We start from the raw sequence: 15,678 nt of genomic DNA, 5'->3' as shown, positions 1-15,678 counted from the left end.
CAGGTGTATGTTTTGGTTCTACAACGCTGTGTCCATCATAACGTTCAATAATACATTATTTATATTATTTCTTGCACCATGAGATCAATGATCAGTTCTAAACATGTATTTGTCTTCGCTATGCTCATGATCTATTTCAGTATATGAAAGACAGTTGGCGGTTTGATCATGTCTCTGGAGCTTCTGTGCCGGAAGAGCGTGTAGCCAGCCTATGCTGTAGGACTCATTGACGCCAGCACTAGCAAGTTAAACTAACGACAAAAATGAACAAATCACTCAGAAAATGAATCATGACTCGCGAGTCGGTAAAAAGAACCGTTCAAAAAGAATGAACAATTCGCGAACTGCACTTCACTAAAGAAATGTAGGGCAGTTTGAATCAGTGAAGGAGGCCAGTAACGGGACCGGTTGAAGTTTCACTTAAGAAACCACCTATTGTTGACATTTGCCGAAGTTATTCAATGGCATGCCACGTAGAGAAAATTGGAACAATATATTAGATTCATGCTATATTTTTGCTCACTCTTGGTTGTCTAAACAACTTGTGTTGTCCTTCGCAAGGTAATTGCAGGAACCTTCCAGTGGCGTTCCACTGTGTCACTCGGAACTATTTCTTAACCGGACTATGGGAACACTTGTTATCCTCAAAGGTTCAGGAAGAAAAACGACGAAGGAAATTACAGTTTAAATGATAGCGTTCAATATAATTAGAGACGTGAAATATACAGCTCCGGGAGAAGTTTGAAGTATTCAAGTATGGAGTCGGGTCGACGGAAAGGTCTCAACGGGGTCCTGTCTTCCTTGTCTCTGCTCTGTGTCATTCTGGACATCCAGTTGGACGGTAAGGACAAGGTAGTGTTTTGTGCTGTAAAAGTTCTGCCTGCATTGTGCATAGAAAATACCGGTAACTAAACTATTCAGTCATTTCCTTAGCTACGACCGGTTGTATAGGGTTCAGCATGATCAGGTGTGCCTCCCCATTGCTTGCTACTAGCTGTAGGCTAACTAGGCTACCCAAATCCTTTGGCTGTAACTTAGCTGCTTTTCCACTTGTCTTTTGAATATCCCCCTTCCCAACAAAACATACTCTGTTTCCTGCATTAAAGTCAGTTCCTATGCTGTTAGCTGAACAAGCTATATGTATTGCTTTGGGGCCTTCTTAGAGGCTCACGCACACAAAGTGTTGTTTCAGGTGTCTTGGGGGCAACTCATGTGGAGATTGAGCAGCACTTGGAGATGGGCCGTAAGCTGTTGGCCGCTGGTCAACTGGCGGAGGCTTTGTCCCACTACCACTATGCAGTGGGTAAGGTTACCAACCAGACACTCGTTATCATAACTCAAACATCCTTAGATCTCAGCCTGTAGCCTTTGTGTCTGTCTGTCTCTCCCTCCGTTAGTACCCTCTCTTAAAAATAAGTCAGGCTGCTGCAATGCATAACACAGTCCTTCCAAAGGATGAATCGTTGTATTCTAACTTTGTCATGCATCCTTTCAGATCTCACTCTCTTTCACTTAGATAAACACATTGACCATTTATACCTACACACTTTCAGTCAATGTATGGCCATGTAATCAATGTAGCCACATGAAAATAGCTAGATCTAAAGTATGTGATCACCTACTGACGTAATGTATTCAACCCTATGCCTCCCCTCAGAGGGAGACTCTAAGAACTACCTCACCTACTACAAGCGGGCAGCTGTGTTTCTGGCCATGGGGAAGTCCAAATCAGCCCTTCCAGATCTGACCAGGGCCATCCAGCTCAAACCAGACTTCCTGGCTGTAAGTGGACACAGAAAGTAATCAACAATAAAATTTTCTCTGTTGTCATGATAAATCACAGTAATGGACACAATGTTGTGATATTGTTTTTAACTATTTCTTTATCTATCTCTACCTGTATCTTTCTCTGTCTTTGTGTCCCATGTCACCCTCTCTGGCTCCCTCCCTCATTGTTTCTCTCTCCTCCTACTTTCAACATTCATCCCTTTCTCTCTCTCCCTCCAACTGCCTCCATGTTTCCAGGCCAGACTGCAGAGAGGGAATATCCTCCTGAAGCAGGGCAACACCCAGGATGCTCGGGAGGACTTTGAGACTGTGGTAAGTCTAGATGCTTAGAAATAGAACAACTAAATTCAGCAACAACAAAAAAAGTCCCTTTTTCAGGATGCTGTCTTTCAAAGATAATTCGTAAATATCCAAAACTTTACAGATCTTAATTGTAAAGGGTTTAAACACTGTTTCCCATGCTTGTTCAATGAACCATAACAGTTAATGAACATGCACCTGTGGAACGGTCTTTAAGACACTAACAGCTTACAGACAATAGGCAATTAAGGTCACAGTTATGAAAACTTTGGACACTAAAGAGGCCTTTCTACTGACTCTGAAAAACACCAAAAGAAAGATGCCCAGGGTCCATGCTCATCTCCGTGAATGTGCCTTAGGCATGCTGCAAGGAGGCATGAGGACTGCAGATGTGGCCAGGTCAATAAATTGCAATGTCCATGCTGTGAGATGCCTAAGACGCCGCAGTTAACAGTGAGAGGACATTTCTTATTTTGCTGAGTTTAAAATGCTGCTACTACTACCATACTATTAATTATGTTTGTATATATCTCTATATATTTCTACCTCATCCTTCTTTCAATCAAAATCTCACTGCTGTATTTTCCGAATGCTCATACCATCGTATCGTTTCACTGTCTCATGTTTAGCTTAAAAATAAACTTATTCATTGTCATTTTGTTACTGCAATTATGTGATGTGGGCGAAGTAAAGGGAATCTGAAGGATTAGATAAGACTTGATGTGTTGTGTGGGGATATGTATTTTTAGACCTGATATGATTGATCTTTTATAGCAATTCTAAGCTTGTAATAAATATGTCACAGTTTCTTCAGAAACTTGATCTTTCTATTTGATTTACTTCCTTCTCCTCCTCAGCTGCATCGCTCCCCTGACCAGGAGGAGGCACGGGACCAGTTGATGAGGGCCAACAAGCTGGAGGAGCTGCAGGAGGAGGCCCACGCGGCCCACCACAGCGGAGACTACAGCACCACCATCACTGTGCTGGACCGCGTCGTAGAGGTAGGGGCTAGCTCCACCACAGGGCCTAGCAATTGGGCCTTGTCATGGAGGTAGGGGCTCCCTCTGTCACATGGCCTAGTCTGAGGATGGAAAGAAATGCCTTTTCACCTAAACAATACCTTCATCATCAAACAGTGCTGTACTATACTTCTACAGTCTTTGTATCAAATCATAAAAAGGGAAAATTCACACCACTGAACTTACCTCTCTTTCTCCTCAGCTCTCCCCCTGGGACCCTGAGTCACGGGAGCTCCGAGCTGATTGCTACATCCGCCTGGGAGATCCCAGGAAGGCCATCCACGACCTGACTCCCACCACCCAGCTGAGGAATGACAACCGAGCTGCCTTCCTCAAGCTCAGCATCCTGCATTATAGCCTGGGAGAGCACCAGGAGTCACTAGGGTACGCTCACCATGAATTTATTAGTAATGGGGAGGTGTGATTTAAGCAAACAATCAACCATGTTTATCAAGCAAATACATTTAAATTAAGAGCTTTTGGGCTTCAGAGCAACATTGGTTTGAGTTTTTGTGGTTGATTGTGGCACTTGAGGTTTGTCAGTTGGTAAAAAATACTCACTCTTTCAAAATTCATGGGGGGAAAAATAATCTCAATCCGCTTTACATTATATGAAAATCTCTCTCTGTGCAGTCACGTCCGAGAGTGTCTGAAGCTGGACCAGGATGACAAGGACTGTTTATCCCACTACAAACAGGTGAAGAAGCTCAGCAAGCAGCTGGACTCTGCCGAGGAGCACATCGAGGAGGCGAGGTCAGTACCACTGTATGCAAGTTGAGCCTGCTCTGAAGGGGGATATATTTTTTAAATTTTTTTTTAATAAGAAATCTAGTCAAGATGTTGACAAGGTTTTAAACATGGATTTTTCTTTGAAATAATAATTGTCCTTCAAACTTTGCTTTCGTCAAAGATTCTTCAATTTGCAGCAATTGAAGCCTTGCAGACTTTTGGCATTCTAGTTGTCAATTTGTTGAGGTAATCTGAAGAGATTTCACCCCATGCTTCCTGAAGCACCTCCCACAAGTTGGATTGGCTTGATGGGCACTTCTTACGTACCATACGGTCAAGCTGCTCCCACAACAGCTCAATAGGGTTGAGATCCGGTGACTGTGCTGGCCACTCCATTATAGACAGAATACTAGCCGACTGCTTCTTCCCTAAATAGTTATTGCATAGTTTGTTGGAGCTGTGCTTTGGGTCATTGTCCTGTTGTAGAAGGAAATTGGTACCAATTAAGCGCTGTCCACAGGGTATGGCATGGCGTTGCAAAATGGAGTGATAGCCTTCCTTCTTCAAGATCCCTTTTACCCTTTCCGAATATCCCACTTTACCATCACCAAAAGAACCCCCAGACCATCACATTGCCTCCACCATGCTTTACAGATGGTGTCAAGCACTCCTCCAGCATCTTACATTTTTTTTCTGCATCTCACTAATGTTCTTCTTTGTGATCCGAACACATTAAACTTAGATTCGTCTGTCCATGACACTTTTTTTCCAACTTTCCTCTGTCCAGTGTCTGTGTTCTTTTGCCCATCTTAATCTTTTATTTTTATTGTCCAGTCTGAGATATGGCTTTTTCTTTGCAACTCTGCCTAGAAGGCCAGCATCCCAGAGTCACCTCTTCACTGGTGTTTTGTGGGTACTATTTAATGAAGCTGCCAGTTGATGACTTGTGAGGCGTCTGTTTCTCAAACTAGACACCCAAATGTACTTGTCCTCTTGCTCAGTTGTGCACAGGGGCCTCCCACTCCTCTTTCTATTCTGGTTAGAGCCAGTTTGAGCTGTTCTGTGAAGGGAGTAGTACACAGCGTTGTATGAGATCTTCAGTTTCTTGGCAATTTATTGCATGGAATAGCCTTCATTTCTCAGAACAAGAATAGACTGACAAGTTTTAGAAGAAAGGTCTGTTTCTGGCCATTTTGAGCCTGTAATCAAACCAACAAATGCTGAGGCTCCAGATACTCAACTAGTCTAAAGAAGTTTTATTGCTTCTTTAATCAGAACAACAGTTTTCAGCTGAGCTAACATAATTGCAAAAGGGTTTTCTAATGATCAATTAGCCTTTTAAAATGATCAACTTGGATTAGCTAACACAATGTGCCATTGGAACACAGGAGTGATGGTTGCTGATAATGTGCCTCTGTACGCCTATGTAGATATTCCATAAAAAATCAGTCGTTTCCAGCAACAATTGTTCATGTTGTAAATGACTATGTCAACACTGTATATCTGATCAATTGTATGTTATTTTAATGGACAAAATGTTTTGCTTTCAAAAACAAGGATATTTTTAAGTGACCCCAAACTTTTCATCGGTAGTGTACATGTTTTTACTGAGGTACAGTTCATATAAGGAAATTGGTACATTTAAAATGAATGTATTAGTCCCTAATCTGTGGATTTCACATGACTGGGCAGGGGTGCAGCCACCAACTGAGGAGCCAGGCCCAGCCAATCAGAATGAGGTTTTTCCTCCTCAAAAGGGCTTTATTACAGACAGAAATACTCCTAAATTCTCTGCCAACAGCTCTGGTGGACATTCCTGCAGTCAGCATGCCAATTGTACACTTCCTCAACTTGAGACATCTGTGGCATTGTGTTGTGTGACAACTGCATATTTTAAAATCACCTTTTATTGTCCCCAGCACAAAGTGCACCTGTGTAATTATCACGCTGTTTAATCAACTTCTTGCCCGAAAATGTAAATAAGCAATTTACATGCAGAAGTGGCATATATTGTCTGACTTTTGCCTACACATAGTGGAGGAATATTTTTTTTTATTTCACCTTTATTTAACCAGGTAGGCAAGTTGAGAACAAGTTCTCATTTACAATTGCGACCTGGCCAAGATAAAGCAAAGCAGTTCGACACATACAACGACACAGAGTTACACATGGAGTAAAACAAACATACAGTATAAACAAGTCTATATACGATGTGAGCAAATGAGGTGAGATAAGGGAGGTAAAGGCAAAAAAAAAAAAATTCATGGTGGCAAAGTAAATACAATATAGCAAGTAACACTGGAATGGTAGATTTGCAGTGGAAGAATGTGCAAAGTAGAAATAAAAATAATGGGGTGCCAAGGAGCTAAATAAAATAAATACAGTAGGGAAAGAGGTAGTTGTTTGGGCTAAATTATAGGTGGGCTATGTGCAGTAATCTGTGAGCTGCTCTGACAGTTGGTGCTTAAAGCTAGTGAGGGAGATAATTGTTTCCAATTTCAGAGATTTTTGTGGTTCGTTCCAGTCATTGGCAGCAGAGAACTGGAAGGAGAGGCAGCCAAAGAAAGAATTGATTTTGGGGGTGACCAGAGAGATATACCTGCTGGAGCGCGTGCTACAGGTGGGTGATGCTATGGTGACCAGCGAGCTGAGATAAGGGGGGACTTTACCTAGCAGGGTCTTGTAGATGACATGGAGCCAGTGGGTTTGGCGACGAGTATGAAGCGAGGGCCAGCTAACGAGAGCGTACAGGTCGCAATGGTGGGTAGTATATGGGGCTTTGGTGACAAAACGGATTGCACTGTGATAGACTGCATCCAATTTGTTTAGTAGGTTATTGGAGGCTATTTTGTAAATGACATCGCCAAAGTCGAAGATTGGTAGGATGGTCAGTTTTACAAGGGTATGTTTGGCAGCATGAGTGAAGGATGCTTTGTTACGAAATAGGAAGCCAATTCTAGATTTAACTTTGGATTGGAGATGTTTGATGTGGGTCTGGAAGGAGAGTTTACAGTCTAACCAGACACCTAGGAATTTGTAGTTGTCCACGTATTCTAAGTCAGAGCCGTCCAGAGTAGTGATGTTGGGCAGGTGCAGGCAGCGATCGGTTGAAGAGCATGCATTTACAGTGCCTTGCGAAAGTATTCGGCCCCCTTGAACTTTGCGACCTTTTGCCACATTTCAAGCTTCAAACATAAAGATATAAAACTGTATTTTTTTGTGAAGAATCAACAACAAGTGGGACACAATCATGAAGTGGAACGACATTTATTGGATATTTCAAACTTTTTTAACAAATCAAAAACTGAAAAATTGGGCGTGCAACAATATTCAGCCCCTTTACTTTCAGTGCAGCAAACTCTCTCCAGAAGTTCAGTGAGGATCTCTGAATGATCCAATGTTGACCTAAATGACTAATGATGATGATAAATACAATCCACCTGTGTGTAATCAAGTCTCCGTATAAATGCACCTGCACTGTGATAGTCTCAGAGGTCCGTCAAAAGCGCAGAGAGCATCATGAAGAACAAGGAACACACCAGGCAGGTCCGAGATACTGTTGTGAAGAAGTTTAAAGCCGGATTTGGATACAAAATAATTTCTCAAGCTTTAAACATCCCAAGGAGCACTGTGCAAGCGATAATATTGAAATGGAAGGAGTATCAGACCACTGCAAATCTACCAAGACCTGGCCGTCCCTCTAAACTTTCAGCTCATACAAGGAGAAGACTGATCAGAGATGCAGCCAAGAGGCCCATGATCACTCTGGATGAACTGCAGAGATCTACAGCTGAGGTGGGAGACTCTGTCCATAGGACAACAATCAGTCGTATATTGCACAAATCTGGCCTTTATGGAAGAGTGGCAAGAAGAAAGCCATTTCTTAAAGATATCCATAAAAAGTGTCGTTTAAAGTTTGCCACAAGCCACCTGGGAGACACACCAAACATGTGGAAGAAGGTGCTCTGGTCAGATGAAACCAAAATTGAACTTTTTGGCAACAATGCAAAGCGTTATGTTTGGCGTAAAAGCAACACAGCTCATCACCCTGAACACACCATCCCCACTGTCAAACATGGTGGTGGCAGCATCATGGTTTGGGCCTGCTTTTCTTCAGCAGGGACAGGGAAGATGGTTAAAATTGATGGGAGGATGGATGGAGCCAAATACAGGACCATTCTGGAAGAAAACCTGATGGAGTCTGCAAAAGACCTGAGACTGGGACGGAGATTTGTCTTCCAACAAGACAATGATCCAAAACATAAAGCAAAATCTACAATGGAATGGTTCAAAAATAAACATATCCAGGTGTTAGAATGGCCAAGTCAAAGTCCAGACCTGAATCCAATCGAGAATCTGTGGAAAGAACTGAAAACTGCTGTTCACAAATGCTCTCCATCCAACCTCACTGAGCTCGAGCTGTTTTGCAAGGAGGAATGGGAAAACATTTGTCTCTCGATGTGCAAAACTGATAGAGACATACCCCAAGCGACGTACAGCTGTAATCGCAGCAAAAGGTGGCGCTACAAAGTATTAACTTAAGGGGGCTGAATAATTTTGCACGCCCAATTTTTCAGTTTTTGATTTGTTAAAAAGTTTGAAATATCCAATAAATGTCGTTCCACTTCATGATTGTGTCCCACTTGATGTTGATTCTTCACAAAAAAATACAGTTTTTTATCTTTATGTTTGAAGTCTGAAATGTGACAAAAGGTCGCAAAGTTCAAGGGGGCCGAATACTTTCGCAAGGCACTGTAGTTTTACTTGTATTTAAGAGCAATTGGAGGCCACGGAAGGAGAGTTGTATGGCATTGAAGCTTGCCTGGAGGGTTGTTAACAGTGTCCAAAGAAAGGCCAGAAGTATACAGAATGGTGTCGTCTGCGTAGAGGTGGATCAGAGGCTCACCAGCAGCAAGAGCGACATTATTGATGCATACAGAGAAGAGAGTCGGTCCAAGAATTGAACCAGAATCAGAAAGATCAATACTGGAATTCTTTGTATTCTGTTCAGTAAAAACAATCTGAGCAGGCTCTACTTGCCGACTTCCATAAATGTTTGGCCTTTCACTTAAACAATGGAGAGGAACCAGAAAAACCTGTTTTAGGCTACTGGAATTCTTCGCAGTTTGGGAGTTTAAATGGGGCAACCTCAGAGCAGGCTCAACTTGTACGACTGCTCATCCCCAGGCAATAGGTCAACCCTTAATGTCAATTCCTGCCTTCCTATGTGGTCTTAAATGGTAGTCCCTCCATGTGGGCTTATGTTTCAGTTCCCATGCTTTGTGTTTTATAATTTCACTCCTTGTGTTCCTTTGACAGTTTTAGGTTTTAGCACCAAACCTATTTGTATCCACTTTGGTTGATTTTAGTTCTGACTATTGTATGGTGGTTGTATTTTATGTCTTGTTGCTCTAAAATGTATATTATTAAATGTTTGTTCTCAGGTATCAGGAGGCCATAGTCAAGTATGAGTCAGTGATGAGAAGAGAGCCTAATGTCCCATACTACACCAACAAGGCCAATGAGAGGATCTGCTTCTGCCTGGTCAAGGTGGGTCCCATCACATACTGTAGAAAGATTTAACCTATGGAGTGGACCGTTACCATGGCCTCAGCCATAGTCATTTGATAGTAATAGCTTGGCCTTCTTCTACTAAAGTCAGAAATTCATTGGTAGTGTGTTCAAATTCTCATAATTTTACTACCTCTGACTTCACATAACTTTTTTTTAAAGTATATTACTTAATGATTGTGTAATTACTAATGGACTGGGACCCAATAATAATGCTTAATATACGTTGTTCCATTTTTCTCCACCAGAACAAGATGACTGCTAAGGCAATAGACATCTGTTCTGAAGCCCACCAGAGAGACCCACGTAACATCAACATCCTCCGAGACAGAGCTGAGGCTTTCATCCTCAACCAGGACTACGAGAAAGGTACTTTCACCCAGTGGTGTAAAAAGTGCCCAATTTTTCATACTTGAGTAGAAGTAAAGATACCTTAATAAAAGAAAATGACTCAAGTACAAGTGAGTCACCCAGTAAAATACTACTTGAGTAAAAGTCTAAAAGTATTTGGTTTGAAATGTACTTAAGTATCAAAAGTAAAAGTATAAATCATTAAACATTTCTTATATTAAGCAAACCAGACGACACAATTGTATTATTTATTTGCAGATAGCCAGGGGCACAGTTCAACACTCAGACATAATTTACAAACAAAGTTGTCTGCAGTAGGGATGACCAGGGATGTTCTCTTGATGAGTGCATGAATTTAGAAAATGTTCCTGTCCTGCTAAGCATTCAAAATGTACCAAGTACCTTTGGTTGTCAGGGAAAATGTAAGGAGTAAAAAGTACATTTATTTTCTTTAGGAATGTAGTGGAGTATAAGTTGTCAAAAATATAAATAGTAAACTACAGACACCCTAAACTACTTAAGTAGTACTTTAAAGTATTTTTTACTTGAGTACTTTAAACCACAGATTTCTCCATGCTATTACCGTAATTTCCGGACTATAAGCCGCTACTTTATTCCCACGCTTTGAACCTCGCGGTTTATACAATGACGCGGCTAATTTATGGATTTTTCCCGCTTTCACAAGATTCATGCCGGCAAAAAACTGAGCACCGTCACATAATGTGACGTAAATCGAGCGCACTCAAACTTCCCATCATTCTGATTACGGTAGTAATTTTGTCACCCTCATCATGGCAAAGACACGGAGAAATGCATATGATGCAGCTTTCACGTTGAAGGCGATCCATCTGGCTGTTGGAAAATGAAATAGAGCTGCTGCATGGGAGCTTGGCCTTAATGAGTCGATTATAAGACGTTGGAAACAGCAGCGTGAGGAACTGACTCAGTGCAAAAAGACAACAAAAGCTTTCAGAGGGAAGAAAAGCAGATGGCCCAAAGTATTTGCAGCCACTCGACATCAGTGTAAATCGTGCATTTAAGGTGGCGCTCCGTGTTCAGTGGGAGGCTTGGATGACAAGTGGGGAGAAATCCTTCACTAAAACGGGCCGCATGCGAAGAGCAACTTATGGTCAAGTCTGCCAGTGGGTCCTGACAGCATAGAGCATTGTCAAAAAATCATCAACGGGTTTCGAAAGGCTGGACTGCTGCGTGTTGAAGAGGGCAGCATGAGCTCAGCGGGGAATTTGTCTGGATGAAAGTGATGAGAGCGACAATGAAAACGATCCAACATCGGATGAAGCAATTCTGAGGCTATTCGACACCGAAGGAGATGATTTCAGTGCACAGGAGGAGGAAGATAGTGACTTTCTTGGTAGGCTACTGTTTAATGCTATTTTTAAATTTTTGTTACAAGCCATGTTTCGTTAAAGCCTATTTATTTTTGTTATAAGCCATGTTTTGTTTAAAGGCTGTGTAAAGTTCATTTGTTTCAATGTACTGGTAGGCACCTGCGGCTTATAGACGTGCGGCTTATTTATGTACAAAATACTTTTTTTTTTTATAATTCAGTGGGTGCGGCTTATATTCAGGTGCGCTTAATAGTCCAGAAATTACGGTGCTGTAGCAGAGAGAATGATGGCATGGAATGATAACACTTTATTTTGCTTTGTTTTTCACTCCCTCAAGTACTCACACTGCGTTTGTTTACTTGTGGGCTTTTTGTAGCTCAGAGGAACACAAACTTGCCATGTAACCCAGTGTTTGTAGCCAGGAGCCAGTCTAAAGCCTGAACTAACACTTTTTCCCCTCTTACTAGCTTTGACTTTGCTGATATCTACTTTATTGAGAAAGAATGTACTTACTATGACTGATTTATGGTTCTCAGCTAGCTATCTTAAGATGAATGCACTAACTGTAAGTTGCTCTGGATAAGAGTGTCTGCTAAATGACTAACATGTAAAATATGTAAATGTCCTGATTTACTGCAGTCAAATCCCAGTGGGATCGTAGTGCCAGCTCTGTCAAGTATCCATTTTGATATTTTTATGTCTCTGCCTTTCTTTACCTCTCCCTCCCTACGTCTCTAGCGGTGGAAGACTACCAGGAAGCGAGGGAGTTTGACACGGAGAACAATGAGATCAGGGAAGGTCTGGAGCGAGCCCAAAAACTGCTCAAGCTCTCCCGGAAGAGAGACTATTACAAGATCTTGGGTGTCAATAGGTATGACTGACCTAGAGAAGGGAGCTCTGTTTAAATATTTCTTAAAAGCATAATTCCTTCCTTCCTTGACATAATCTACTGTCTATATGTGATATTTAAGCAATTGGACAATTGAGAAGTTCATGATGTTGAAATAATTTTCAACCACCCTCCGTGATAACCTCAGGGAAATTGGCATGCATTTGCTCCTTGTATTCAAACAGTCATTTACCTTAGCTTATGTTATTTTTCTCCAGGAGTGCCAACAAACAGGAAATCATCAAGGCGTACAGGAAGCTGGCCAAACAGTGGCATCCTGACAACTTCAGAGAGGAGGCAAAGAAGAAGGAGGCGGAGAAAAGGTTCATCGACATCGCCTCTGCTAAAGAGGTGCTCACTGACCCAGGTACTGTACTTTACTGTATATGCACCTGATAGTGTTCGTCAAGCTTGTAGATAAGAGGACTATTAACCCCTCCCATATTGGAAAATGTATATCTGGTATGATTGTATTTAGGAAGCTGTAACCTATTTGCAGTATGATGACATCCTGTTTTCAGGAATCAACATTTCTGTTGAAACCTAGCCGGAAACAAGATTAACTTGTTGCTTATTCCCACATCTCTCCATCTCCTGTAGAAAAGCGTCAGAAATTTGACTCGGGCGAGGACCCCCTGGACCCAGAGAGCCAGCAGGGTGGCCAAGGACGGCCCTTCCACTTCAACCCCTTCGAGTCTGGTGGCAACTACCACTTCAAGTTCAACCACTAGTGAGGACAGGAATCATGCGGGGGCTGACGGAACGGGAAAGGACCTACGATTGGGGGATTTAAGGCCTATGAAAACCCGTGGAGTAATTTATGGATGTACCCAGGTGTCGGGTTTGGGGGATTGTGGGTAATGTAATGAGACTACGGGGACGTGAATGACTGTCAAAGGCGGTGGACTACTACTGTCCCTCGAGGGTTAAACTTTCTACCACAGATTCTACATGGATGAAACTGGGTGACAATGTGTCGGCAAGTTGACTCTGAAAAGTATTTTATTAGGATCCCCAATTAGGCGCTTCCAAGGCAATGTCTACTCTTCCTGGGGTCGAAACAGGAAACAAAAAACTAATAATATACAATACATAGAAAAATGTCTGTCTCTCCACAGTCGGCGTCGTGAGGTGTTTTTTTTTTAAATCTGGTTTTAAGGCTGGCTGATAATCTTACCTGGGGTGGCAGAGTTCCATGTAGTCATGACTCTAATTTAGTACTGTGCATTTCCCAGCCTCATTTCTTGACCTGGGGACTATGAAGAGTCCTCTGGCTGCATGTCTTGAGTGGTACTGAACTGTGTACCAACTGCTTGAACGGACAGTTCAGTACCTTTTTAACCCATCATCACCTCAAAGACCAATAGTGACGCAGTCAATCAATCCTCAACTTTGATCCAAAAGAGATTGACATGCATACCACTGATATTCACCCTCCGCGTACATCTAAGTGCAATATGTGCTGCTCTGTTCTGGAGCAATTCCAATTTTCCACTCGAGTGGTTGAAGATGCGAGAATGAAGACTGGAATAGGTGTGCTGTTCAGTCCTCCCAACTAGGCCCAGGCTGTAGATGACATCAGTGCATCCCTCCTCCAGTATCCATGTCCTTTTTCTTTGGGATGTCTGCCTGCTGCTATTGCTTTGTTTGCAGTTTTTTTTATTTCTCGCCTCATTCTTCCTCAAAGGGCTCGTTTTGGTAACAACGTAGCTCTTTTGGTTTTTGCTCTGCTACAATAACCTGGGTGTCGGACTCCTTATCCATTTATTTATAATGCTAAGATGAGCTCAAGTCGGATAAAATCAGATTGACTGACATCCAAGCTACTCAGACAGATTATATTCAGAAAAGTACAACATTCAGAGTTTTCAGAATGTTTTATAAGAGATTGATGTCATTCTCTTCACCACACAAACTGTGTCTGTTCTGTTTTTTTATATTTCTATCTGCAAAGCTCTGAACGTTGTTCTCCACTAAATTGGCTTTCACCCCTTCCTGGTTGCGTACCAAATCACCATAGAAAATTATAGAGGCCTCTAGTGGCCAAAAGGCAGTTTTGGCATGGGCAGTGCCATCGAGGGCTTCCACCATTTTAATGTAGTCAACTGGGAGGGACTTCCAACTTCATTGGCTGACGATCAGCCAATCGTGAAGAAAATTGACTACATAAAAATTGAGCTTGCTATAATGGCACAGATATAAAGATGAGTCTTTTCTCAATGCCAATCACACGACTCCTTCCTAGTTGTGTACCCAATCAAAAGGGTGAGCATGAAGCTTCTCTGTCTGCTTCCTGAAAGAGCCTGCGTTGTTGCATTCTCTCCTTTTTTCATTGATTTCAAAGCATGTCTGAATGAAAACTTGCACTTTTTGAATTTTGTCGATTTTCTTTTTAATAACCACTCCTGATGTTACTGAAAATGTGTTCCACGGTTCAAAGCAACTGAAGGGACTGACTGCAACAACGAACAAACTATTGAGTCATTTTAATGTGTCAAACAAATGATAGACTACAACATGTATGGACTGTCAATATCGTCCCATCAACTATTAACATGCATTGAATTCTAAGGATACAGTATAGCTGTAACTGAAAGCTTTGAATGTCACTGACTGCTAAACTGACTGCTAAGCCTTCAGAAAGTATTCATACCCCTTGACTTTCACCACATGTTGTGTTACAGCCTGAATTTAAAGTGGATTTACACAGATGGTTTTTAGGACGATTTCACATAATAACCCATAATGTCAAAGTGGAATTAGGTTTTCATAAATTAACAAATGAATGAAAAATTAACTAATTAAAAGCTGAAATGTATTCAGTCAATAAGTTTTCAATCACTTTTTGTTATGGCAAGCCTAAATAAGTTCAGGAGTAAAAATGTGCTTCACAAGTTGCATGGAATGTTATGTGTTTAATATACTTTTTTGAATGAGTACCTCATCTCTGTACCCCCACACAGGGGATCTGTAAGGTCCCTCAGTCGAGCAGTGAATTTCAAACATCGATTCAACCACAAAGACCGGGGAGGTTTTCCAATGCCTCGTAGGGAAGGGCACCTATTGATTGATGGGTTGAAAATATATATATATATATATTTTTAGAGCAGACATTAAATATCCCTTTTGAGCATGGTGAAGTTATTAATTATACTTTAGATGATGTATCAACTCACCCAGTCACTACAAAGATACAGGCGTGCTTTCTAACTCCGTTGCAGGAGAGGAAGGAAATCGCTCAGGGATTTCACCATGGGGTCAATGGTGACTTTGAAGCAGTTAGAGTTTAATGGCAGTGATAGAAAACTGAGGATGGATCAACAACACTAGTTACTCCACAATAGTAACCTAATTGACAGTGAAAAGAAAGCCTGTACAGAATAAAAAATATTCTAAAACACGCATCCTGTTTGTAACAAGGCACTTAAGTAATACTGCAAGAAATGTGGCAAAGCAATTCCCTCTTTGTCCTGAATATAAAAGTTATGTTTGGGGGAAAATGCAATGCAACACATTACTGAGTACCACTTGCCATATTTTCAAGCATAGTGGTGGTTGCATCATGTTATGGGTATGCTTATAATCGTTAAGAACTGGTGAGTTTATCAGGTTGAAACAGAAACAATGGAGCTAAGCACAGGCAAAATCCTAGAAGAAAACCTGGTTCAGTCTGCTTTCCACC

The 15,678-nt window shown here is 41.6% G+C and overlaps 1 protein-coding gene across 1 annotated transcript; it reads left to right on the top strand.

Moving 5' to 3' along the window:
* The first annotated feature begins 218 nt into the window (after positions 1–218).
* LOC110531707 (dnaJ homolog subfamily C member 3) lies at positions 219–15,199 on the top strand. Its single transcript, XM_021615038.2, has 12 exons — positions 219–841; positions 1,193–1,303; positions 1,658–1,782; positions 2,026–2,100; positions 2,946–3,089; positions 3,310–3,491; positions 3,741–3,860; positions 9,281–9,386; positions 9,656–9,776; positions 11,846–11,978; positions 12,215–12,363; positions 12,597–15,199. Exons 1-12 carry the CDS (start codon positions 757–759, stop codon positions 12,725–12,727), a joined length of 1,482 nt encoding a protein of 493 aa, XP_021470713.1. The 5' UTR covers positions 219–756; the 3' UTR covers positions 12,728–15,199.
* The last annotated feature ends 479 nt before the right edge of the window (positions 15,200–15,678 follow it).

The sequence above is a fragment of the Oncorhynchus mykiss genome, chromosome 9 (assembly GCF_013265735.2).
Source record: "Oncorhynchus mykiss isolate Arlee chromosome 9, USDA_OmykA_1.1, whole genome shotgun sequence".
NCBI classification, from domain to species: Eukaryota; Metazoa; Chordata; class Actinopteri; order Salmoniformes; family Salmonidae; genus Oncorhynchus; species Oncorhynchus mykiss.
Note: the sequence above shows the minus strand (reverse complement) of the source record. Positions and strands in the feature narration are given on the sequence as shown.